This window comes from Scatophagus argus, chromosome 14 (genome assembly GCF_020382885.2).
Source record: "Scatophagus argus isolate fScaArg1 chromosome 14, fScaArg1.pri, whole genome shotgun sequence".
NCBI classification, from domain to species: Eukaryota; Metazoa; Chordata; class Actinopteri; family Scatophagidae; genus Scatophagus; species Scatophagus argus.
In genome coordinates this window covers 3,493,067-3,520,722 of record NC_058506.1, presented here as the reverse complement: position 1 = coordinate 3,520,722, position 27,656 = coordinate 3,493,067, and the positions used below count along the sequence as shown (strand labels likewise).

The 27,656-nt window shown below is 40.5% G+C and overlaps 1 protein-coding gene across 1 annotated transcript; it reads right to left on the bottom strand.

Moving 5' to 3' along the window:
* Nucleotides 1-720: 720 nt before the first annotated feature.
* On the bottom strand, nt 721-14,741 carry samsn1b (SAM domain, SH3 domain and nuclear localisation signals 1b). The gene is made up of 15 exons (XM_046411758.1): nt 14,418-14,741; nt 11,505-11,624; nt 10,413-10,459; nt 10,211-10,251; nt 9,951-10,031; nt 9,593-9,690; nt 8,467-8,602; nt 7,978-8,384; nt 5,726-5,803; nt 5,436-5,558; nt 3,779-3,911; nt 3,354-3,505; nt 1,777-1,977; nt 1,512-1,662; nt 721-1,142 (listed from the first exon to the last, which is right to left on the bottom strand). The coding sequence occupies exons 1-15, from the start codon at nt 14,439-14,441 to the stop codon at nt 952-954; spliced, it is 1,983 nt and encodes a 660-aa protein (XP_046267714.1). The 5' UTR covers nt 14,442-14,741; the 3' UTR covers nt 721-951.
* Nucleotides 14,742-27,656: the final 12,915 nt, after the last annotated feature.

Below are 27,656 nucleotides of genomic sequence, written 5' to 3'. Positions count from 1 at the left end.
TGAGAGTGTGCGGTTGTTTGTCTTTGTGTGTTGGCCCTGCCATTGACTGGCGACCAGTCCAGGGTGAACCCCGCCTCTCGCCTGTAGTCAGCTGGGATAGGCTCCAGCTCCCCTGTGACCCTGACAGATAAGCAGTATGGAAAATGGATGGATGGATAAACCAAAGCAACGCTACATGAAAAAGAGACACTCAGGGGAACGCTTTTAAAATAAAACAGGACATGACAAAAACCTGGATGAAACATGGCACATGGACTCCAAAACCAAAAGACAAAACACAAGGCGTGACAGCAAACAAATTCATCAAGAAAATAATTGCTTATATTATTTAAATAATTGTTTACTGCAGCCCTCTGTGTCTACTCAAGATAGTCTTACTAGTCTTGATACTTTTCTAAGGGACGGTCAGTGATTTATGTGAACTGGTTTAACCATAATGTTGTATACAGACAGAGACATGGTGATTGTTTCTGATGTCTGTTATTATTAACCATTATTATTCATCCATTATCTATGACTGCTGGGGCTGGAGCCTATCCCAGCTGACACTGAGGCAGGATACACCCTGGACAGGTGGCCATTTTACCACAGGGCTGACATAGAGAGACAAGCAAACCATTTACACTCACAATCACCAATTAACCTAACCTGCATGTCTTTGGATGGGTGTCTGTTATTGGACACAGTAAAATATAATTATGCACAAAAGAAACAGACAGACAGATTCATAAAATATTTTATTTCAGGAAACAAATGAACAAAAATTTAGAAACACATCCTGTAGTGGAGTTGGAGAACAGCGGTGGAAAAGGCTCAGTGTGGGTGTTTTATTAATTACATAATTGGAAATTATACTGTTGCAAGAAATTAAATGTATGCTTTTGATTCACAAGTCATGTCAGCAGTAACATAAGGAATAAAACAGGCATTATAACAAATAGTTTATTCTCATCAAGCTGTCCGCTCAGCTGGTAGAGGGTATTCAGAGACTAAGTGAAGGTCTGTGTCCTCTGTGCTGTTGTCAGAGCTGTCAGATGGCATGTGGCAGCCGGAGTCTCTTGGGCAATTGTTCATATCTGCCTTCATGTTCTCACCGAGTGTCTTGGCCTCCTGATTGGCCTCACTGTCCACCTGACTATCAGCTGTGAAGCAGAGAAAACAGGTTGGTTGGTTTGTCACAGACTTAAATAGACGAGCAATAAGTAATCCTTTACAGCTATTATTCCTGTGCATTTAAGGCTCTACTGCCTATCTGTCTGTAGCCACTGTCCTTGTGTGTCCTGCTCTATTCTCAGACATGCTCTTTGTAGTTATCCTGTTATCCTTAACCTCTTAAGCTGTGGCCCGGATACCTTCCCACTCTTATCTACTCGAGGTGCAATGTCACTTGTCCCTTTTTTTCTTACTGAATCCAAACATCGCAGCTTATCCTTTTCTGGTTTTATCATGTCACAAAATGTGCATTATGACACTCTCCTTAGATAGCCTTTTCTGCATTTCCCATTACTCACAGCGCAGTTGCTGCAGGGAGTCGACAGCGGCAAGCAGACGATGCCTGTGCTCTGGATCAGTCACATTCAGCTCTGTCAGGTGGTGCTCCCTCAGCATCATCAAGTCATCTACTGTTTGGTAACCGTTCTGTTGCAGAGAGGAGGAATACTCCTAGTGAAAGAAGTGGATAAAGCAGCATTCATGAGCAGAAGGGACACCTGCTCGTAGGGTAGATGATGGTTGCTACGTTAATATTAATCTGGAATGCACACGAGAACAGAGTACCTCCAAACTGAGGCGCTTTAACACTTCCTGGACTGTTGATCGCTGTCTCACGCTGTGGATTTGTGGTTCCTCATGTGTACCTGTACACTTCTCTGTTAGCACATCCACGTAAATGAACTTGAAATTTCCCATTCTGCCGTTCAGCACACCAGTCCATATGCCCATGGGGGGCTTGGCGATAATGTCAATCACATCTCCCACCTGAATGAAAGTTTTGTTTTATTGCATGTATTTCACTGTGACCATTTATAAAACAAACATTAATAGACAGAGAAGTACCAGTAGCTGCTTTGTACTAGTAGCAATAGCATACACTGTACTTAGCCACAGTAGTACTTTGAGTGTTATCATCAGCATGCTAACATGCTCACAAGGACAAGACAGGTTGATGTTTAGCATGTTCACCATCTTAATTTAGCATGTTTGATGAACATACTAAACTTTTTAGCACTAAGGGCTAATGGGAAGGTCATTAGTTTTGCATGTAATTAGTCACAAGCTTTGACAAATTACAATTTTGACCTGAGGGGGATGCCAGATGAAAATTTGATACACATCCAACAGCTTGCTGAGACATTTAACTAAAATATCAACCTCATGGTGGCGCTAGAGGAAGAGTCAAATGCTGTACATTGGATAAATTGGCTGGAAACCATGAATGCCTGAACAAAATGTTCTGCTTATCCATCAGTGGTTGTCAGGTCATCTCACTTTAACAGTTTTTCAAGTCAGTTATAAACCAACAGAACATTGAAACAGGTTCTGCTTGTTGTAATCATTCCTTCAGTTTATATTAACCGTCATGAGATCTCCTATCATTCTTCTACTGTAAGGGATGGAGAACAAAACCCACAGTCCTCCTGTCATACAAAAACATATTCAGAAGTTTATCTGAAGTCACTTAATTAACAAAGGTTTTGCTTCAAAACGATGCTTTTTGTTACTATTCTTCTTCTGCAGCTTAATACACTCCAGGGAAACTTAACGGTGGGATCCTTTTTTATAAGCTGTGGATTTTGTCCCTCCATTGCTGCCATAATTGTCAGGAAAATATCAATCTCACAATTCTAGTGTCAAGGGGTCATGAACAACATTCCATGGCAATTTATTAAATGGTTGTTGGAATGTGGTTTCAGTGGTAGACCTGTGGCTCATGACTTAGAGCAGTTGTCCACCAACCAGAAAGTAGGTGGCTCAGTCCCTGGCCTGGGGCAAGCCAATGAACTGATGTCTGACTGTTCATGTGAATGGTTAACACTCCCGAGAAGCAGATGGCACCTTGCATGGTATCTTTTGTCACCGGTGTATGAATGTTAATGCTTATGTATGAATGCTAGCTTGTGTTGTAAAGCGCTTTGAGTGGTCAGTCAGACAAGAAGAGCAACACTCCAACAAGTACAGTCCATTTTTACCATTTACCTACTGTCATTGCCATCGATATGTGAAAGAAGAAAAAAATCTTACAGCTACTGGTCAATAATTGTTATCCTAAAACGTGTAGCAGCCCAGTACAATTATAGTTATACAGTCCAACAGTTAGGTAATTTCATTTTCATTTTCTTTGCAGACTGGTTTACCTTTAGTTTGAGAGATTCAGTGTCATATGGACTTGGCACAAAGTCTGTATGGACTCTGGCTCTGCCACAGAATTGTCTTGTGTAGAAAAGATCATCCTCCAGCCTCAGACTGTTCCTATTACTGGAGCAGTCTGACCCACTGGTGACTCCACCTAGGGAACAGTAGACAAAAGAGAGGGTTCAATAAGTGCCAAGCTAATTACTTCATTCAATTCTACCACCATTGAGTCATCCACAACAGTCAATAGTAAGATAGTCCAAGTGTGAGTGAAAGATTCCAATTTTGATTTTAGATTAGCGTAGCTCTATGAATTAGTCCATCTAAAGTGAAGTAACAGGATGCATGAGTGCAGATGCAAGGATTGCATAATTCATCAGGTTGTGGTGTGAGGAATACAGTTGGCCTGCTGCCTGACGGAGCTTACTTGAGGAGCTTTGTCCACTGTTGAAGCTGCAGACACTCTCCAGAGAGTTACGGGACTTCCTGTGTCCTTTAACAAATGGTCCGCCACCACCAACTTCTCTTTTCTCCGCTCCATATTTCTGTGTTTTTCCACTCTGCACAGTAAAAAACACCAAGTCACATTCTTTTACTGCCTTTTATGCTTTTGGTTCTCTGTCATTTGTTATCTTCCACCACAGGCAAACAAAAGAGAAAGCTAACCAACCAGAAAGCTGAGTCAGGGCCCTAAGCTGCTGCGTTTGATTCCTCATGTGACGGAACAGCTCAGTATCTTACTTTATGCTGGGACACGCAGCTCCTCTGGCAAGCAAAACACTTAATCCTGAAAGAGTTGCCTTGCTTTTTATAGCTGTGTGGTGAGCTTAATCCCCAACTACCTGTGCTCAGCTTTTAACTTCCTGTTTCTGTACAGGGACTTTCACACCATGGACTGTATTTACATCAGTCAGCCAGTGGCGGTTTCTGAAGTGTAATATTCTGCATGCTGCACTGAAACTGCACTGGTATACAGTTTATGACAAATATGATCAGATTTGATTGAATCCTAAATTTAGTAATGCCTGGAAATAATTAGATTTTATAATCGTGTAGACAAATACAAAATTTACCAACGCATGTAACGGAAGTGTTCTTCTCATCTGAAGTGCAATATTTTTGGCCCTTATTTATTCAATTATTTATTTAACTTGTGAACTGAGGCCTATGGGTCATACAGTGACATGTATAAATATAACATATGTAAACTCAGTGGCTTGGAATTTATGATACATCTGCATTATTTCATGCATTAAATAACATGTGAAGCCTATGTTCTGAACCGTTACTATATTATTATCAAATCGTGACTGCTTCAGATTTAGTTAAAGATTTATTAAATTCATGCCTTGACTTGTCAAAAAGTAATTAGAGTTATCATAAATAACAAAAATACATTTTTACATTAACTTACATTAATGATAGCTGCAATGTGACCCCCATCAGATGATAGAACTGTTAATAATATGAGAGCTCACTGACACTGATCTATGCCAGTGTAACATACGTACAGGATCAACTTGTTGAGATTTTAAGCTATTCTTAGAAAAAAAAAATCAGGCGACATGCACAGTTTAGTGAATGCATGCATGGATTTGTTTTAACTGCATGTAACGGAAATTCGTAATAGATCCTGCATCATCATGACTCACGCATTAGTTAAGAATCATTTAAGCATGTAATTATTACCACTGAATATACATTTAGTTATAGTTATCTGAAATATGATGGATTCTCTGGCAATTTAATCAATTTAATGTTCTATATTCATATTGTTGTGTTAACCCATGTCAAATAGCATTTTTTAAACTAGGTTAACCACATAAGACAGCAGAACAGCTGCATATGTGTTGAACTTGTCAGCCCCTACTCTGCTTTTAGCACTAATGTCAACACTAGTCTGTAAAATGTCAAATGATAGTTTGATCGATCATTTGCAATCTGGCAGAACAGGTGTTGGGCTGACAGCTGTGGCTGGCTGGTAACAGATGCTATTTCATTATGTGTGAACAGCAGCAAATGTAGAGTGCCAAGTACTTTAACTGCTTGTATTATTGTAAGCTTTGTGTGAATGCGTGACATACGATGATGGCGGTCAACGTTTTCTCTGGAGTGGCTTTGGGGAGCTTTTTGTCACTGTGCAATGAGGTTTTCTTCTGTCTCTGCAGCCTCAGTATGGTCAGGTCACCATTCTGCTCCTGCTTTTCCTTTAAACACCAAACACATTGTAAACAGAGCTCTATCTTTCAACTGTCAAATAGACATGGTGGTCATTTTCTGTCTAAAAATGGGATTTGCACGGTATAGATGGGCTTTGAGAAAGCCAAATTCCTAGATGGACCAGCTGGCAGATTGAGGAAGTTGGTTCTCTTACCAAAGAGCTTCCATTATCCTCTGGTTTCATTAAAGGCGAGTGTTGTCTGAAGGCGTCAAATCTCCCAAATCTGGTCAACTGTTTGGGTAAAAGAGAGATTAAAATGGCTGTTATCTGGTGACAGATGGGCATATTGTCTGCCTGTGTGTGCATGTTGTTCCTGTGAGTCCACAACTCAAACAGCTGGATGTTTATTCCCTGTTTACAATTCATGTTCTGAATTAGGTTAAACCCTGGCAGCCATACAGTTTTTGGATATGCTTTATTTTTATATACTGACTCAAAATATTGTGTCTTATAAGATGCACTTGAATGATCATGTTGCACTGAAGTTTTTCTAAAAAAAAAAAAATATTATTTCAGTATCATATGGGGAGATGTTATTTTTCTACTGTTTTTATCCTGCTAAATTTCCTAATTTATATTTTTGTATTTGCCATTTATAAGGCTTAAGGGTCATTAACGATGGTTATTTTAGTGGTTATTCAGGACTGCTCTCAGAACATTTGTGACACTGACTGTTGGCTCATTTCCCAACACGACCGTTAGTGAACCGAGGCCTTTCTGTCATGCACAATGAGATCGGATAAGCAATTATTATTACCATTGTTCTTAATACTTAACATGTTGTTTCTCATCTGTTTATTAAACCAATTCAGTTTCATGTCATGTGATGGACTATTTCTTGGCTGTTCCAGTACCCTAGTGTAAGTTGTTGTGTAAGTTTAGTTGTCACAAGTTTTTGTATGGATTAAACAAACAAGATATTAATTTTAGAGCTAACTAATGTACTCGAAGAGTTAAAGCAAGGTGTCTGGACTTGTGAAGATTTGACTTGAAGACGTTTCACTGCTCATCCAAGCAGCTTCATCAGTTCTGAAGCTCTGAAGCTCTAAAGTTGCTTGTCACTGGCCCTCAATAACATTAGCCTCTCAAGTCCTGAGAGAGCTGGTCATATACTCTGATCTGATTAATTGTTTGAGATCAGCTGCACTTTAAACCAATGCTTTGTAATTGCACAGCACTTACTTATGTATTGTCATTTAAGTCCATCGTGCTACATGGTAAATCATAATACATTCCTTTTCCAATAAGGCTCTTTGTTCTCATTTATCTTTCCTGGAGCTTGCTGATGTTTAATTCTGAAGTTGCTGCTTACCGGTTACCAAACTTTATGTGTAAACCCTAATCAGATATCAATTCATCCCATGTGTTTTGTTTTCATATGATTATGATATTATTAAATGACAGTTTATGGTGCATTAACTATGCAAACTCAGGCTGAAAATGAAGCACTAAAACATTTGGTTCAGGATACCGTAAAAACAATAAAAACAATTGTTATTTGGAAATTCCAATTACAGTTCAGTATAAATGCTCTCTAAAGAGCTCTGAGGTGCAATTACAGAGTCAGGCCCTGTAAAGTGCAGTTTAACAATGCTTTGGAGATCTGGGAGAATGTTACAGATGAACTGCAGTGAGAGAGACTTCTTAGCCTTGATGGTTTCTACTGTATTTTGGCACAAAAATTAACGCTTAACAAGTAACAAGTGACATATGAATGTCACTTGTTACAAATATTCAAGACGAAGGAGCTCCCACCATGTTTCAATAAAGCTAAAGAGAAAGCCACTTAAAGGAATAGTTTTGGCAAATGAACTTTATTTGCTACCAGAGTTCAATAAGAATATGAATACCACTGTCATATCTGCAAGTCAGGTTAGAACCAGCAGCAGGATATCTTAGCTTAGCATAAAAAATGGAAACAGCTAGCCGGAGCTTTTGTCCAAAGGGGGGGGGAAGAAAATCTAAATAGTGGCACCTCTTAAGCTCACGAATTAACATGTTTTATCTTGTTTATTTAGTCTGTGCATTTAACAAATTCAGTTTTAAAAGTCAGGTTTATGCTGAGCTATTTCTCGTCTAGAAGCAGTAAGTTACCATTCAGCAGCACCCTAGTGTAAGTTGTTGTGTAAGTGTAGCTGTTACAGTTAGGTGTTCGTATGGATTAAACAAACAAGATGTTCATTTTAGAGCTCTCTAATGTAATTTCACGTGTGACAGACAGACAGATAGGAGAGAGGTATTAATCTTTTCATTCAACTCCTCCATAAAAACACTAAGGGGATTTCCCAAAATGTGCAGCTATTCTTACATGATGTAACATATGCTGGATCTTGTGGTAAAACACTACAGGTTGAGTTAGTTGGTTAGTCAATCCATTTTCTGAGGGCAGTAAGTGCATATCTTACGGTGTTTTGTGAGAACTGAAGATCTGTGATGGAGCGAGGTGGTTGTGGAGGAGACAGATCAGACTGTTTGCTGTCCAGTTCCTGTATCAAACTCTCAAAACGATCCCATTCTGTTGTCCGGGGCAGCGACAAGGTGCCGCCGCACACCCAGAGTTCATGTCGAGGTTGGTGACAGGTGTGGTAAAAGGGAGTTCCAGCCTGTGGACACTCAAATGGGCTCCACAGATAATTTCCAAGCCGTGGGCTCCAAACAGCTTCCTCTTCTGAATCTTCATGAACATCTTTGGTCTGTTGTTGCAGCTGCTGTGCTGAAGGAGCGTTTTTAGACGGTTTCTTCTCTGTTCTCGTCCCCAGGCCCATGCATGTTAGCACTGGGTTGTTGTTACTCAATACATTTGTGAGATTATCTGAAGATGAGCAGGAATTATTGTTAATAATAACAGACTGACTACAGCAACAGTGTAAAGACCCTCACCCACAGTAACTCACCATTATTCTCTGATGTGCTCCTCCTTTTTGCAGCACCACTCTGATGTCCCTTCTTTGTTTGCACCAGACTCTGTAACTTCTTCAGTCTTCCTGTGGTGTGTACTGATTCTGCTATGTCAGCTGTGGTTTCACTGCCCTGTAATTAAGAAACAAGATCTATATTCAGTGCAGTGTACACACATTTGGCGGTAATCACATGTGATTTTGTATAATAAAACTGTTAATGGGCTTTCACACCTGTGCACAGTGGTTTTTCCTCTCTAAATAACCTCCTACTGAACCACCACCTTAAGTGGAAACAGGGAAAATAGTCCCTTCTGTTTTAATCAAACTATTTCGATTCCCTGTATTTAATACTATACAAGTTTCTATTGTATTCATTTAGAAGAAAATCTCAGTGGTTCATTAATGAATGGTTCATTCATTGGTGGAATGTAACTCAATACATCACCTACATCCTGCACTTATGCTCACATGTTGTCCTGCACAGTACAGTTCTGAAGAATTTGTACTTTATTTGAGTATTTTCACTTCTACTCAGTCATGGAAGTATTCAGCTCTTTCACTAGAGTAAAGTCACCACAGTGAAACACTGAAATTAAAATGTGTGAATTCCAAATCCTACTCAAATGAAAGATTAAAATGTATTTTTCTTTGCTGTCAAAAGGCCTAATATGGTATTTATAACAGTACCTGAGTGCAACAGAATCTATTCCATCCCTCAGTTACAGCAGCAGATCGTGGGACATGAGCAAAGATAAACAACCACTGACACTCCCCTCACGTGCACTAACATGTGCACTAACATCCAGCCAGGTATCTTTGTGCCTGTCTGGCACACACAGTCATGTGGGTATGGGATTACAAAAGACTATACTCTACACAAAATTATCATTTGTGGCACTGAAGTGATTGTGTCTGCCTGTGAATGATAAGATGGTGTTGTATCTGCTGTATTGTTCTGTATGCACTGGCTCCAATACCAAATATTAATCTTCTTTGTAAAATGTAGAATAAATCATTTCTATTTATAGATATTGTAGATTGGTGCTTTTGACATGCATATTAGACAATATTCATCATAGCATGGTTCTGCTGGCCACACGGTTAGATAATGTGGTTTTACCTGAACTGGTGGATGTGTCTGTGTCCTGCCAGTGTTCAGCTCCTTCACTCTGTCATCGCTTGTCACCACGTTGCTCTGAGAGGCAGCTTTACACACCTCTGCAGGATCAGTCCACACAGGTCAGACCATGCTCATACAACCATACAGTCAAACATATCAGTGATATCATTAGCTGTGATCCTAGATGTGAGGTTAAAAAACACCAGCTAGTCTCGCCTTTGTCATTTTATATCTCTTTCTCTATCTGGTTTCCTTGCTCTGATAAGTTCTCTGATGTTCTACTGATCTCTGACCTCAGTAGACCAGAGTTTTCTAACATAAGCATTTTGGTTTTGCTCATGTAGACATATTTCTTTACCTCTGTTCTGGACTTTGAGTTGATGAGATAGGTCCTCCTTGTCACCTGATGACATCCAGCAGGCATGATGAATGTCTTTGTCTGCAACAGACGGGGTGAAGGGGGAAGAGAGGCAGGGGACAAGCTGTCACATTGTAACTGTATGCATAAAGCTTCAGCATGTACTGAAGATCCAGATGAGTATTGTGAGCCTGAAGTGACTTTTATTCCTAACTACCTGAAAACTAAAACATTAGAGTAAGTATGATCATTTAACCCACCTAGCGTTTCATTGTCCAAGGGTGATGTTGGCACACATGACCTAAAATGACAAACGATTATGACAGATATTTTAATTCTATGTTGACTGGAATGAGTCAAATACAAACAAAACATTGCAACATATAGTGAAATTATTACTGAGAAATGCAGTGTATGCTCACTTAAAAAATATGCAAAATATTCAAACAAAAAGTCACATACCTTCTATTATTACTTTTTACTTTTATTGTACTCTGAGGTCGGTCCTTCTGCAAACAAAGACTGACATTACTTAAAGCAAAATTAGAAAGGAGAGAATAAGTAGAGGATAGAGTTAAGAGGAATAACACTATGTGTGCTTTTGTATGCGTGTTAGCACTATGGTGCAGTAAATGATTCTGGAGGCACATAGTTGACTCCTGAGTCTCATTCACAAGTCGTTCAAATACCAACGCTTGAAGCGTCTCATTCCACCACCTGGGAATTAGACTCAACAATCAACTATCTGTCAGCAGGTGTGTTCACATGCACTAGCTGGCACGTGTGGTTGCAGCAGCTTCCAAAACAAAGAACAGGGAAGCTCAGATTACAGCACACACACAGAGGGAAGGTGACTTCATTGTCCCTTCAGGATGCTATTACTCCACCATATCTTTACAAAGCAAATAGTCTTTTTCTGCTATTATTGTTCAAAATCTCATGCTGGTTTATTTGACCTTGGAATATTGGATTGGAAGTTTTCTATATGTGTGTGTAGTCTAATATATGTAAAACATTTTGTTAATTTCTGACAAATGTTTCAAAACCTTCAACATGTGTATGTGCATGACATAAAAGCTAACTAACCGATCATGGTAAATATCAGGTTGTTGTTTTGTCATTTTGATCACGCTTTGCCTTGAGTTCTGAGTAATTGCTGTGCTTCAGTACATAGAACCGCTAGCATGGCTGTACTCTTTTACTCCTGCACTCTGTTTTCCTGGTTAATTATGTTGTTGCACAGCTTTTCATGTACCTGCATCAGCCCTTCAGGATCTACCAACACAAAGTACGGGAACAGGTCTAATTCCAGTCTAAGAGAGGTGGATGGTGGCAGTGCACATGGCTGATCAGCGCTGTTACACCTCTCTCTGTGACTCTGTGGTCGTACAGAGCAGGCTTTCACCCTGTGTCACTTTTTGTGCTGACAGATCTGAGAAGTGTTGCAAGTCTCTGGTTTCACATTCAAGTTTGTTTTAATGAATAAAAAAATATCTACTACGTGCATCATGGCTGTTTGAAGATCTGCAGAAAACATAAAGATAATAAACTGACTGAGGTGATGGATGGATCGGAGCCGCCCCACTCAAGCTTACGCCTCAGAAGAGCAGGGCTGCACTGGTACTTGAGTGTTTGGCTGCAGGCTGGTTCATATATGCTTTCTGTGGAGCCTTCCTGAGGAAAAAAACAGTCATCAATCTGATGGTTTAAATACTACAGTACTGGATAGGTTTGACTTTATTTTGTTGTTGCAGTTCATCGAGGAAGAATTTTTCTAGAATCAATCATCAGTGAAATTTCACAATGCAAAATCAGTGAAAAGCCATACACCAGGGAGAGATGAACACGTCTTCTAAACTAAGGGTGACTCTCATGTCATCATTCCTTATGTACCACTCAAACATGTACAATCAATATTCATCACACTTCAGGAGACTTTTTTTGCTTAATTTTCCCAGTCCAAGGATAGCACTGATCAGCAGTCCGCCATGAACACACAGGTTCAGTTCTGGCCATGTCCTTTGTTAAACATAGCACAGATTTTGACAACATGATAATGTAGTGAGTCATAAAATCTCGAACTTTTAATGTGTATTGTCAAATTAAGGTCTCATGACTTGGTAAGAAGTTTATACTCTATAAGACACGTATTTTTAAGGCTAATTCTGATATTCTAACCTAAATATCATAGGTTTTGATTGTTTATAGGCAGAAAAAGAAAGATAGTAAAAGTAAAGTAAAAAGTAAAAATGATTTCTCCAGCACTGTTATATATCTCCTACTGTACAGAAGACTTGAGCCCATAATAAGGGCATTACAATTTGCAGACTATGACTGAAGTATTAATTGAATTGATATTTTAACTGGTTGTTCGGTTAGTGGGAGGGATTCTGCTGGGGAGTTTAGACTTGAGTATTTCGAAAATCCTGCCTACAAACTCATGACAAGCCATTCTTCCTGTGGTGACTTTGTCCTTCATGTCATATTCTGCAGGATCAGCTACACCACTACTTGTTTACAGGACAGGATGGGATTGATGGGTTATAAGCCCCATCATCTAAAGCTTAAGACTGTGACACAGATACTGTAAGATGTTCAGTCCTGATGTGTGTGTGTGTAAGATGGCAACTTCTGATATATGTTTCAGCCTGCCTGTTTTGCATTTACAACTTCTTGAGAATTTTGCAGCCATCTCAACTTATATGTCCTTCCCCATATTAGGTTAGATACATTATTCAAATCTTTCAGCCTTAACTAACGAGACAGGTTGTGTAACCACTGACATAAATCTGTCATGGTTTGTTCAGGTGAGCAGATCCTCCAATGCTGTTATGTTATTACAGTTTTGAGCTGGTGAAGCCTGTGACATTTTGTACTGTTTTGTTGTTGCTAAATTTAAAGTAAAGCCTTGAAATCTGGCACTGGTTGAAAGGAGTCAGTCAGGAGTCAGTGTGGTATTAACTGCTACCACTACAAACTGTCACTAATAATCTGATTGAACATATGCAACCATGTGGCAGCTGTAATCACTTCCAACAGCAAAGTCATTATCACTGTGACAAAAAGCAGCCACTGGTGGCATGATCACATGACAGCATTTTCATTCCATCACATTCACTTAGCATTCACTTTTGTCATTTCTGTTCTTGTTACATTAATGTAAAATTATCATCTCTTGAATATATTAAGTGATCTAATAATATGTAAGCACTGAATGTGAATGTGATAACAATGGACAAAGAAAATTGTTGAATTATTGCAAAGTGACATGTTAACATGATTCTTGCATTAGTATATGATAATTAATTACACTGGTTCCAGTTCAAAATAAGACTACCCTTGTAAAGGATTTAACTGTTACATACAGATAATAAGTTTATTAATTAAACTGTGACACCCAGCAGTCATTTTTTATATAAAAAACATTTAACATCTAATAGCTATCATAATAATATATCTAATAATAGTTTTTCAAATGTGAAAATGTATTGTTTTTTCCTTTGACTTATTTCATTTTAATAATATAAAGCTCTGCAGTACTGATTGGACCAAACAAATGATAAACATAATCAGCGGATTAATCAAATCAAATAATCATTAGTTGTGGTCCAATACACAGTAGATCAAAGTGAGCTCCACCTCAACCAGCTACAACAGTAAAATCCTGCTTTTACATTAAGCCATGGGTCATAATAATCTAATGATATCATATGTAACAGTATAACAGTCACAGGGGACATTTTACTTCACTGAGTACTTTTTACTTAGGATTTTTGCTTTTAAAAGAATATCATCACAGTGCTGTATTAGTACTTTTACTTAAGTTAAGGGTCTGAGTACTTCCTCCACCATTGCAAAGTAACACATCAAATTGGCAGATTCATACGCTAAAGCTTAGGCAATATTGTTTTACCTTGTTTTACACATTACAGTAAGCCTTCGTTTTGTCAGTTCTAAAAGTTAGTAAGATTAATGAGCAGTAAGCAGTAGCTAAGTGAGAAATAGTAAGCCTGCATCAATGGATGAATGCTGTGTTGTAAATTATTTATAACTGTTTACAAATGATTTATGGTGTTTACAAGCTAATTATAAAGCATTTAAATTCCTCAGTAAGGGTAGTCTTATTTTAGAGTGTACCATAACACTGCAGCAAATGTTACATATTACAGATGTAAGTAGCCAGCACAGTGTAGAGAATGCAAGCACAGCAAAGCACAGCTGCATCTAAGGAACCTAATGAATCTTACAAAGAGTGAAAGTTGTTTGCAGTTTTGCCTCATTCCCCTGAGAGAGCATTTCTGATCCTTGTCACCAACAGTAACATCAGCAATCTCTCAAACAGTACACACACAGTTTCCTCTGTTTACAAAAAAAAAAAAACAAACAAAAACAAAACAAAACTGCAAGGACTAACACAAGTGCTCCTGATAGACAACGTACAGCAGTTCAGAGGATGCTGTATCTTACCAGTGTGAAGCAGAACAGGTTCATGTTTGAAGGTCCGTGCCAAAGATCTGGAGGGAGCCAAGTGAGACAAGCTGCTGCACACCGTGGCCTCTGCTACGCACAAACACACTTTCACACACACCGCCCTCCCACTCAAACACACACAGATGCACCCTAACACAACCCTGTGATGCAAAAGCTCACGCAGCCCCCATGCTGTCTCCAGCCCAATGGCCTAATCCTTGCATCAAATCCCTCACGTAATCCAATAGATGCAGCGAGCCATCGCGGTCCAACGCTGGCCTCAGAAAGCGCCAGGCCACCCGTGACAACAAGACAATAAACAACACATGCCGGCTTTGTTTGGCATGTGCCTGAAATGATTATGATAATGACCTGATTAAGAAGAGATTAAGTAATCACTAGGTGAGGTTAAATTTCTAGCAACTGCATTTACTTTGAAATGGGCTTTGGTCGCTTGTTTATCAACGTGTTTCACGTCTGTGTGTGTTTGGACACATGTTGAAGCCAGTGGTTTGTGTAATACATTTAGTAATCAGTCCAGGAATACGTTTAATCTTATTGATTCTAAGTAAGGAAACAAACCTATTTTGACAGTTAGAATGAATGAGTTTCATTATTTCTGTGATGGAAAAGTGAATAAACTGGAACATACAGTTTCTATGAGACAGAAGTACCATTACACCATATATCCCACAGTATTACTGCAACATTTCAACAGTGTGTGTTTGCGCAGTATTTTACCTGTTCTCTGAGCAGTGATACTTGAAAATACTTGAATGTTTCACTCTGATAAATCCCATAAATCTCTAGAAACAAATCTCTTTTTCCAGTTGCTTCTTTTCATCTATTCTGAGGATAAACATCAGTTTAAGTCTTTTTTCTCTCCAGGCAGTGGTCCCACTGATCAGGCTTCTGAAAATAACATTATTACAGTTATTATTGATGTCAGGCTCAATGTTAATCTCCACTTGAAAGCCCCCTCCCCCCGTTCCTCCTCAGTACAGTTGTCTACACCTTCTCCTGCCCCGCTGTCTTTTTGTCTCTCATCCAGAGATAAAGAAGACCTTTCATGTTGTTGAGAATTGGGTCAGAGAATGAGAACAATGTGTCTCTGGTAATAAGGAACAAACATGCTACTTACTTTACTCAAGAGCCCTACTGCTATAGAGGAACTTATGTTTCCTTCTTTGTGTTTACTGATTTTCATTATAAAATCTGTATAGAAATATAATAAAAAATAACCTTGCTTCTACCATATCAGATCAAGCATTAAGAGCTGACAGCATGTAATAGAAATGCATTTCAGCGATGCACTTTTTTTTTCTAGAATGTCCTACTTCACACATGCACCAGTTTCACACATTCAAACTGGAACCTGCCCAGCCACAGTCACAGTCACTGAGCCGCTGGCCACTGAACAGTTGGGGGGTTAAATGTTTTGCTCACAGGTATCTCAGCAGTGGCACTGGTTGTTTCTGTAACCTCTTGGCTACCTTTCACTGCAGCTCAGCCAGCTTCATTCACAATCCTCTGAGTAGCTATTAGTACTGCAGCATATTAAAAATGTTATGGCTGCATATTTAATATGTTAGCTTCTGCTGCTGCTGCTGGATTGTGACCACTGCTGCAGAACATCTGCCACAGTCAGGGGTACTGTATTACAACAGAGCTGGTGAGGACACCCTGGTCTGGTTTCATGTCTGTAAGCCTTTTGTGGCACTTCTGAACTGGGAAGTCTTGTAGAAAAATGAGTTGTACTTAACTTGACCCAGCCATCATGAGGGCTGATATATGTCAGACCCCAAAATGTCCCAAGTATCCGTCTGAAAGTGCTACATTTGTCAAGTCTTCAACATTACTCTTGTCCATACAAAAGAGTTTTATGTCAGTTAATCAGAGACAAATGTATGGATGTGCAGACTGCTGCAAGTGCACTTCTGTTGTGAAAGGAATTTTCACACATCACACATCATAAACTGTCATCAAAATGCCATTATTGGTCACACTCATGTTTGAACAGTGCTGGTACTGAGGGCTGGTGTTCTGCCCTCTACTGGAGCTGTCAGGAACCTAAGTTAAATCTTCACAGACTCAGTAGGCCTTAATTTAATCTCTCAATATTCCAAAGTAGTAATTCCAAAGTAATGATCAGCAATGATGAAAACAGTGTCTGAAGCACAGATGTGAAACAGGCCTCACAGAGTAACATCACTGTATGTCATAAGCTGTCAGCGTTTTTACCTTCAGGTGTTCAGGTATTTACTGTAACTCGTCAGCTACAGTAAATACTTCATTTCAATACAGAGCAGTTTCTGAAACTTTCAGCTTTTGATTTCAAGCACTCATCAATTACTTACTTATTAACCATTTGAATATTTTCGTTGCTACTTTTTCATCATCAGTGATTTAGTAGTGGATATTTATTTAACCATTTAAGCATGACCATTGAAAGTTATGGATAAATGTAGAAATACTTGAAGCAGGTAACTACTACAACTACTTATCTTTAGAGCTCTGCTTGCTTGCTTGTTGCAGCAGCAAGCAGTAGTGTTCAGGTGTCACAGCTGCAGTGGATATACACACAAAAATGAGTGGAGCTTCTTTTTAAGCTTTCCAATTAGCCAATAGCAACTTCAGAAGAAACCCCTGAGGTACAAGTACAGCTAGTTGGGAATCAGTTTACTGTGCGGTCTAATTAAACTAACCACAGTTATCCCTTTGTTTCACACATGTCCACTTGTTTAGTCAGTTTTTTTTTACTTTGATTTTAATCATCACATTAAAATCTTATTGTTCACTGTATCATTGTCTGGAACCCTGGCTGTTTTACATTTCTCCTGTAGATGGCAGTGTCACACCTACTGATTCCAAAATGGCTCTGAGTTCACGTCTTCTGTCATTAGATGTTTTTCTTGTTAATACAGTAGTTAGATAGTTAGCAGTTAGTAAAGTCAGGGGAAAATGTGCGCAAGCTGAAATGTTTGAGCTTTATGTTCCATAATGGTAAATATTATACAAGTGTATGTTTAAATTATTCAATATACTTCAGCCTTGTAATATGTTACAGTATGCAACACTCTACATTTTGAGTCTTGAAAGAATGGCTGTCAGGGGATATTATATTAGTTGCATAAATTTTATCCACTGCAGCAACAGTTACTCTCGAAAAGCTTAATTAAATACTGTTATTCTTCTTTTGACAGTCCGAATATAATATGATCCACTGGTTCCCATTATGTGCTTTCCACTGTGTGTAATTATAATATTAAATCAGTTACACCTCCAGCCCAAACCTGCTGCTGCTGTAGGTACAGTGTGACCTCTAGTCTCACGAATAGGGGAGTACAATTCACATTTACTCGGACATGTTCATCCAAACGGGAGGTGGAGGCTACACCTTTGACCCTGCTCCCAACCTCACATTTACCCAGCATTCCTGTGCTGACCTCTGACCCCAGGACGCACAGAATCTCAGCCCAGAGGCTACGACCTGGTGTCCTTTATTGCGACCTTTTGAACTTTTGACACCCCCTAGTCAAAAAGTGAAACAGTTTGTCCCCTTGGAATAAATGACCTCTCTCCCCTTGTCCGACAAAGGTATGTGAGTACGATGACCCCGCTCAACCTTTCATTAGCGCTTCCTTTTATTACACCGCTTCCTCCCTGCTGCCTCGTCAGCACGTCACAGAGCGGGGGATGGTGAAAGGAGGAAGAGGTGGTTGCGGTGTGTGTGTATATGTGCGTGCGTGTGTGTGTGGGGGGGGGATGAGAAAGAGAAGGAAAGCAAAAAGAAAGCCAAAAGAGAGACAGAGAGAGAGACAGAGACAGAGAGCTGAAGAGGCAGAGAGGGGCGGAGGAGAGAAGAAAGAGATAGGGATGTGAAACGAGGGCAGGAGATAGAGCCGAGGAAAGATAGATTGGCAGCATCTGCTGCGCTGACTGAAATGTCACCTTTAAATGGCTTCCCCGTCCTTGATGCCGGACCTCCCTATCTGATCTCCATTCTCCTTGGGAGTTGTAGTTCTGATGACTTATGTAGGACACAAAACAGGTCTCTTATAAAATATAGCCCCAGTTCAAGATAAGCTTTAAGCAAAAGGAAAAAAACAATTTCTCATGTCTCCTGTGGTTCTGTGAGTTCTACTGAAATTGACCATTTGAATGTTAAGTCAAAGGTCATTGTGCCATGTATGTATAAGATAATTGGATTTTGAAGCTTGCTGATACTGAGAGCTTACCGGGGTGATGGCGCTACTCTGCCCAACAACTCTAATTCATCTTTTCCCCAGTTTTGCTCTCATAAGATATGAAATCTATTTTCTTGAACGCTGCACTGTACAGTAAGACTTCTCTGCTCATCCTGAGCACACCTAGCTTAGATATAGCTGAATACTTCAGGATGAGGATTTAGCTGTAATGCTCCCAGTCCTAAAAAAAACCCAGAATGTAACAAAAAAACAAAATAGAAGAACATTTATTGTATATTTTATATAAATCTCAGGCAACTAAATCTGCCCCAAGGCAAGAACTGCACATCCACATCTGGAAGGTGGCAGATCTCGTTAGCTGTCACTTGACATGAGATGCAGTTGACATGTGTAAGAGATATGTGTGTATGTGCGTGGGTGGGGGATCCACAGTATTTTGGGGCTAAGTCAGATCATGCTGACATTGTCTCCATGTGGTAGCTTGCCACAGGGCACAGTGGTGCCACACTTGATGTCAATTCTATCTTAAATGTCACTCTCAGTAAGCCCATCACCATCTACTGTCTAGTGTCCCTGGGGCCACATTCACCCTTCAACCTTACAATAATGTAGCAAAGAGGAGAGGGCAGCCAGACCTCGTCTCCTGCTCTCTTAGGCTGCTGTTTACTCCTCTTTTACATAATCTACTGTGTCACTGTAGGTCATTAAACTCAAAGATACACTGAAAATATAATGAGGTTCCTTGTGTGAGCTTATGTGCACAGTTGACGTACGCTCACCGTTCTAACCGTTGGCCCTAAAGTGACCTTTGATCCAGCGTGACCTGGAGGTCATATGGTGCCCTTTCATTCCCACTGGTGTGGTGACAGCCAGGCTAATTACCCACACTGTGTGTCTGTGAGAGCCATAAAAGGAGTTACAGCTGTAAGGATGACAAAGCACTGTAAGGCTGCTGCTCATTTAGTGGGGCATTGGTGCTGTTGTCTTCTGTATTCATTAATGAATAAGATGTGGACAGTAGTGGGAGTGTACCAATATATCATAATGGAAACTTTGAGAAGTCACTCATTGAGACATGGCCTGTAAATAATCAGAAAGCATGTTGTGCATTATTATGTTTGTGAAGAGTAATGGATTTAAAATTGAATGAAGCAACTATTAACAAATGATATAAAATAAATATGTTACATGTAAATAAAAGTAGAATTTACCAATAGGAAATTAAAGGGAAACTATGTAATAGTTAAGCAACTGGTTGCACAGTTACATTTCACCTTTGTTTTAATCATCATATCAGTTTCAAGGGCATGAACATGTGCATTTATCATCAATGGGTCAGGTTACATTCATTTAAAGTTTCCTTCATTTATTTAAGAATTATTGCCTGAATCTATGCCTATATATTTCTCTCGGGAGCTGGTAGAGACCAACAGAGAGCTAATTAGAGGAGAGTGAATGTTAGAGTGTTTCATATAAATTTTTGTTAATTTACCTTAATGCCAGCATGCACAGATATGTATAGATTTCAATAAGAGCAAAATGTGACAGTTTAAAGATCTGGTGTGTCAAACTTAGTGCCATCTGGTTGTGTGGTTGCAGACTGCTACCCGTGTACTATCACAAAGTGACCGCCAAAATGTAATCAGTTCATCCTTTGGTCAAAGTGGATATTTATGCTGATAGAAGAAAGAAGAAGAAATTCCCTCAAGGTGTTGATCAGATTTGAACTTTGACAAGAATGGAAGGGATGGACAACCTGGAAACATAACATCTCTGGTCACGGCTACTGCTCACACAGAGGCATACAAAAGTGTAAGATGTTCTGCTACAGTTCATATTTTTAAAAAAAAAAAAGTTTAAGAAAGGTGCTTTAGCTCCCACTGTAAGAGTATCATGATGTGTCAAGCCTGCATCTGTTTGCTGAAAGCTACTCCAGGAGCAGATTACCTCTTTATAACATCATTCTCTGTAGGAGAGAATAGTAAGTACTGAATGTCTTCTCTATTACCACCACAGACAGACAGATTTACATCTCTTTCTTCACTCAGTATCTTTCCCCAAGCAGACTGACATGAATTGAGGGAGTTTACATTTCTCTGTAAAACTGAGGTGCACATCAGAGGAGCCTGTGTGTTTTCATTTTGTGACTTAAAGCGGTCTTTTGCACTGCAGCTGCACAACTCAGTCACTACTTTATCAAAGGCACAATAATGAAACGCTTCTTTTCCAACATCCAAATATAGAGTGCAATGAAAGTGGTGTCAAAAAACAAACAAACACAAAATAGATAATCCATTTGTGACCCATTTCTGTCCCTGTGTGAGCTCCATTGTTTGGAATAATAATGACAGAAAAATTTTCTCCCCAGGCACGTAAATATCTACAAAGCCCTCGACGCTGACAAAGGGTTTGTCACTGTGGGACCATGAGGAAATTAGGACTCCTGAGCAAGAGGCTTGTACAACCAACACCCTCCTTAAAAAAATAATAAAAGAGAAAAACTGTCGCTTGTTATACCACCGGTGTGATCCCACTTCTAATTTTGAGATTCCCACCCCTGCATGTGCATTCGAGTGTGTGAAGCCGAGAGCATTAGTGCTGCCTCTCTGATCGCGTGCCGGCACAGGAAGGACATTGTCACCATGTGTGTTTTTAATGGGATAGCAAAATAAACCTGTTTTCTGGTCAGCAATTACCCATTCTTCTGGCTCGGTGTAAATTAGGAAAAGCCGCAGAAAAGAGGCTTTGAAGGGGGAGGGGGCAGACAGGATCTCAAATTAAGTCCGGGTTTTTTCTTTTTTTGTTTGTTTTTTTTTTAACTGTGACTCTTTCGATTCCTCTCAACTCTATGTGAACTGAACTGCAACCGCGGATGCTCCCTGGCTTCCTGTGCACCTCCTTGTTTTGAGTTTTCTCATCACATCTCTTCATTCCATGTGACGCTGTGTTATCAAATGTGTTTGTTGGCTTTGTGTTGTCTAGAGTGGCTGGCTGGGAAGAAATCAAACACCTTTCTCTCATGGCAAACCACAGAACACAGGAACCCCACCACACACACGCACACACACACACACACACACACACACACACACACATTGCTCTGAACCACAGTGCTGACTGTCAAGAGAGCTCAGATGAAACACAAGATTATAATTGGCAAGGAAGATCATTTCATCATTTGACTTTCTGAGAAGGAGTTTCAAACAGACTTCATCTTTAGGGTGCAATTCAGGATGGAAAAGGTTTTACATCACATTCCAAATAAGAGCATTGCTCAAAGGCTGGTGAAAAGTGTATGGGAAGTTTTTGTATGGAATGAAAGATGTGATGTATGTCACATGTACAGTGTTTGAATGGAGGGTGTTTATAAAAGTGAAGGCAGCAGAGTGCATGTTGAGGCCTCGGGGGCAGGTGATGTGCGGCTGTGATGCCACCTGACATCTTCCTCAGAGGTGTTTCAGGCAACAAATAGCAGGTCTGTCTGCTGTCAGCCTCCAGGCCACCTGGGGGGGTCAGGCCTGACACTTTGCGTCATGACAGCACAAGCACCCTCCCACCCTCCCCCCATCTTCCTCCTCCTTCTCTCAGTCCAGGGCCAGGCTACAGTCCCACAATGCACCGGGAGCCGTCACGGCCGATGAGAAGTGACGCTGGTGAGGAAGAAAAGAAATCCCTCTTTCCTTAAGGTGCAATGAAAGGTCAGGAGCCTGGTATCACTGGGAGAATTACTCACCACGCCGCCCACCTTGACATCAACAGAGAGCCGAGCTGCAGGGAGCGAGTGAGAGTGAGACGAGGGGAGAGAACAGGTGGAGGCCTGGAGAGCTGTGGCAGATAGGTGGTGAGGGAGTAATGAGTCTGAGGGGGGAGGACGGCATGACAGGGTCAGGGGGAGGTGGAGAGGCAGGTTGAGGTAATGGGCTATTGGGAGCGTGTATGTGTGTCCTGGCATTTGAAATCCCAGTGTGTGTGTACTCCTTTTGGAAGGGAGGCAAGGCGGAGGAGGGGGTGCGGGGGTGGGGTGGGGGTGGGGGGGTCGTTGAAGACGTCTTGCCCTTGCAGCACTTCATCACATTCAGTTTTTTATCCACGCTTCCTGAACTTCCACTGCCTTTTCCGCTCCAGTTGGCTCTCAGCGGACAATGCGATCAGAGTGTCCCTCCATGTGCATTATGCAAGCATGTTCTGGTCTATAGTTAAGATGTCAATGATGCGTGCGCCTCCCCAAGGTCAACACCCTAATGAGAAATCTCCTGGGACAACGGTAATTATCAAATAACTGAATGCAAAGCCACCCAAAGTATGATAATTATTCCTGAGCCCACCGTTGCTAAAAGGTATGATTGTATCCTTTCCTTTGGCTTGAAAGAGAATTTTTTTCCCCAAAAATTCATGCTCATCAAGTCTGAGATGATGTCAGATACCGGTAGCTTAGCTTGTCAGTCGTAGTCTGGGCCTGCCACATATGAATTCTGGGACCATCTGCTACTTCATACATCCTCTCTAATAGCTTTCTTTTTCCATCAGGGCTGTCTCACTATTGACATAATGTAGTTATGCACAAGACATTCACTCAATATTCAACAAAGCACACGCTATCTGACTGCACGGCTGTGTGGCATTCTTTCAACCTGCCTGCACATAACAAGAATTTAAGCACATGAGCACTCCAGAGTCTGAATAGTGTGGAGGAGAGTTTTGGTGGAGGATTGAGATTGATCTGCGCTGGGACAGTGACTGTGCCGCTTGCTGAGTGTTTCTGATTTTTTAAGGTCACCCTCACTAGAACCAAAAGGGCACATCAATTTTAGAGCCCTCATGAGGAGGCGTCGCGTCTCCTCTTCGATCACTCAGCCCCCCGTGGAGAAACGACATCTGAAGGTGCACTTGATTTGTGTGAAAGCCGGTACCGTGCATGATCGGAATAAAAAATAAACAGACACAACCTGGGTAAACAGATGGATAGCACCTCAACATGTGGCGCTAGACAGCTTCAGACAAACATGCAACAACTGGAAGGCAACTGATTAGCAACTTGGCAGTTGTCAAAAACAATATGACGTTCTGTAAGTCACACTGTATTGCCCTATTTTTGTGGTACCAAATGAGTGAAGAAGTGTTTGTGTTATGTTAAGTTTGAAGATCAAGAAAAAATCATTACAAGTATGAAACTTCTTCTGCTTGCCTTAATTAGCATAATCAACACATAACATGAAAATGGTTAATATTTGCAACCACCTCCCGCACGTTTATATCACAGATACTGTTTGGGTCAATTTGACCCAGCACTCAAACTGGGGGTAAAAGGGTGTCAGAAAAGTGAAACTGAAAGTGGTGAAACATGTTTTTTTTTTTAATGAAAAACAACTGAATTATCCTAGTTGAACCATTATCTGTGAGAGGTAAGGAAAACCATTGCACTAAATATTGACAGAATAGTTAGTGAAGTTAGTAATTAAATATTAACAATGCTGAGTAGGATTTTTTTTTTATTTTCAGACTTCTTTTGGATAATAAAATATGCACTGGGTCAAATTGACCTGGGAACATCGTTGCTGTTCCTGACAAATGAACACAACAGGAGGATTAAAGTAGCTGCTAGGGGTGTGGCTGAACAGCTGAACTTTTCACTGCCAAATACTCCCTATGAGAGTTCAGAGCAACAAGTTCAGAAGCATAGACATGATTATGTCTTCATTTTCAAAGGGGAATCAGGAAAAAGGAAGTAAAACACCTAAAGAACTGGGACAAACCGTCTCTAATGACTAACCTCTTAATGAAAGTGAGTTTGGACGTGTTCAAAGTGAAATATATAACTGCGTCAAATATAATTGGCCTAGACATGACCCCTGCTCCTTATAAAACAAAAAGGTCAAACAGAGTGTGAAGCTGCTCAACATCCACATCCAATAATGCACTTTTGAAAAGCAGCGCAAGGACAAAAACAATGAGGCGTTCATCCCCGAGACAGCTTCAGGGAACAGCAGTGAGTGGGAGGAGAGTGAAAAGATAACATCTCAAAAAAAAAAGAAAAAAGAAAAAAAGAAAAAGCACAGACAAGGAGAGGGAGAAGGAGGGAGAGAGCAGGAGGAGAGTCGTCAGAGATCAGGGTGACCCTGCGCCACTCAGGAACATGTTCTGCCTATAAGCTAAAGGAGAAGCCTAAAGTTTGCCACTAATCTTTCCGCTGTCAACATCCCGGGGACTCGGCCTTGACCGTGACCACGTTCCAGCAGCGCGGGGCCACACTGGTCTCAAAACTCTGCTTGACATAGTTGAAGCTTATTTTGGCAAAATGTTTAGCCAAGTCTCTCTGAGCAGACCAGACAGCAGAGAATAAATATACACCTACTCTAAGCCCTCATACAGTAAGAGGTTATCAGAGACACTACAGGTTGAAGAATTCTCACAACTAACTTTATGGAGGGGAAAGTGGCCAAGGCGGGGGAGGGGACGAGGAAGCACACTCGCAGCAACATCACAGCAGATGGTGTTTTGTTTTGATACATGTCAGTTTGAATGGAGCCTAGCCACCATAAAAGAAATACAAACTTCTTACTTAAACTGGTTGAGCCTGATCAAGATGTGCATTAGTCTGTGGTAAAAAGGACAGATCTGTCTGTGGTCACAGGAACTTAAAAAAAATGTTAACAATTATGCAGTGGTTCAGCTTTTTCTTTATAAATGACCATGCATCCTCAGTAACAATTTCACAAAAAAATACAACCTCAGCTGGATGGAACAACAGCCTTGTGACAGCGACTGAAATGTCTTAAGAAGTAACTTTTTACAAAGAGCAGCAGGAAGTAGATCTGAAATCATTTTGAGAACACTGAAGTAACAGGGAAGCTGCATACAAAATTGAAGTTCATCAACTTTTTTTCTTCCACACAATAAGGAAAGCTAATTTCAAAGTCTCTAAAGTCTCTAAAATGTCACGTCCAAACCCATATGCAGAAGTTGATGCTAGTTCCTAGTACACATGAGAAGTGAGAAAATGTCATCAAAATAAAGCTGGTGATATTCCACTCATGGCTCTGGGAATGGCAATGTAAATCTGTAAACTGCTCTACCTCTTTGATCCACACTCAAATGTCTCGAAGATTTTTAAAAACAGGTCACAAATACATAAAGTTAAAGCATGCAAGCAGTTTCCTAAGGCAGCTGGATATTGTAGTTTCAGCTGCTGATTTGGTACACTAGTAAGTATTTGTAAAAGGAAAACAATGCACCTGTATGAAACCTAAAAAAAAATACCATGACGCATATGTTCATAATAATGAATGCTCTACGTCGTGCAGTGGAACAGTGTGGCCCATCACTGACAGAATATCACCAGACTTATTTGGACTTGTAGTCCACCACAAGCTCATTGGTTTTGATGATATTGAGCTTCAGTCTTTGCACCATGTGATGAAGCTCTCTATCACTCCTCTGAAAACTAATCTTCTAAGTGAAGAGACTGTGCTTCTCACTGGAAATTATTCCCAGGAATAAAACATGTCAGTATATCACAAAATACAATTATTGCCTTTTATTAAACTCCTACAAAATCTATCATCAATAATGCAAGTTTGGAGAGACATGAATGTTAACCACAACTTGACTACTTGGCAGAGTCATACAACTCCAAGGTTCTAATTCTAATTTGAACATGTCATTTATTCCTGCACTCCCTGTTTGAATTTGGATGATTTTGTAATTATTTCAAAGACCCCTCTCATCCCACTTCGTAGACTAGCTAGACTTAGACTTAGACTTGCATATATTTTTAAGTAATATTTACTGTTGTCTGATTCTTACATCAAAATTTGATCATCTAAAATACCTCAGAGTTTACAGCTGCAGTATCCTTCCCTTTGCAAACCAATGAAGCTACTAAAGCTGAACAATGGTAGCTTAAAATGGACAACCCCACCAGAAATAACTGGCCTATATCGACCCCCTACATAAACAACATGGGTCCTGAGACCTGGGGACATGTTGAAATCTGTCTGGTTAGGTTTTAATGCAGCAGCCATCTCTCCTTTGCCTGACCCTTCTGAAACACTGATGACCTCTCCCTTAGGTCCTTTGTTAGTACAGCAACTCTTCAGTGTATACTGTCATTTGCATTTTAGAATTGTTAAACAAATACCCACCCATGGCTCCTTCTCTCTGCCACCCACTGTGACCCCACACCCACTCTCCTCACAAGCCAGCCAAAGGTAATAGCAGGCATGCGATGAATGCTGCTCCAAATGTTAGCCAGCGAGAGCAGGGTCAGAGGGTGAATAATTCTTATGAGTGAGTGGAAGGAACGCTCAACACAAGGGATAAAAGTTTAACTAGCTTTGCATCATCATCAGCATGCCAGAGACTCCTCAACTTGATGGTGAGTTACTCAAATAGAGCAATTTAGTTTAATTTATTAAATGGCTCACTGCACCATTTTGGTGATGTGATGCCGTAAAACTATTGCATTATCGAACAGGGGCCGAATGGGCTCGGCATGACATCGTCCCCATGCGCATTAGCCGATGATGTCAGAGGCAGGGAGGCATATTTTTGCCACTTGGCATTTTGGAAATGTGGTATGGCCGTTGCTGTCGGAGCCTGAGTGTGTAGGACTCTAGATCAATAGCCAGCTTTTGGGCAGACAGTGGCAGTGTGCTGCAGTGCAATCTGGGAGTTTCCTCTGGGGAGGAATAGGTCACAAAGGGGTACGGAGCGTCGCACTGCTCATGTTGTTTAAGATGGGAGTACAGGCTAGCGCTGTGTGTTTGTGTTGCAGCTGCTGATGCGTGAAATGGAACTCAGGTAGCTGGGCGGGCCTCAGGCCTTCGCTGTATCTTCCGCCAAGTGATTACTTTACTCCATTGATTTTTCTCCCTCCTCCACTGATCTGAGAAGATCACTAGAAAGAGAGAGACAGAGAGAGAGAGAGAGAGAGAGAGGGAGAGAGGGCAGAGGAACCATTGATTGACCTAGTACCGAGATTCAACAATTGACAGCAGAACCTTGAGTGGCAGCCCTCCCTCTTAGCCTG

Excerpts from the sequence above, each read along its gene's own strand:
- samsn1b (XM_046411758.1), bottom strand. The coding sequence starts at position 14,441 with ATGAACCTGTTCTGCTTCACACTG. Across the intron at positions 8,385-8,466 it reads GAGCACATCAGAGAATAATG|ATAATCTCACAAATGTATTG; the intron begins GTGAGTTACTGT and ends GCTCATCTTCAG. Across the intron at positions 1,143-1,511 it reads CTCCCTGCAGCAACTGCGCT|CTGATAGTCAGGTGGACAGT; the intron begins GTGAGTAATGGG and ends TCTGCTTCACAG.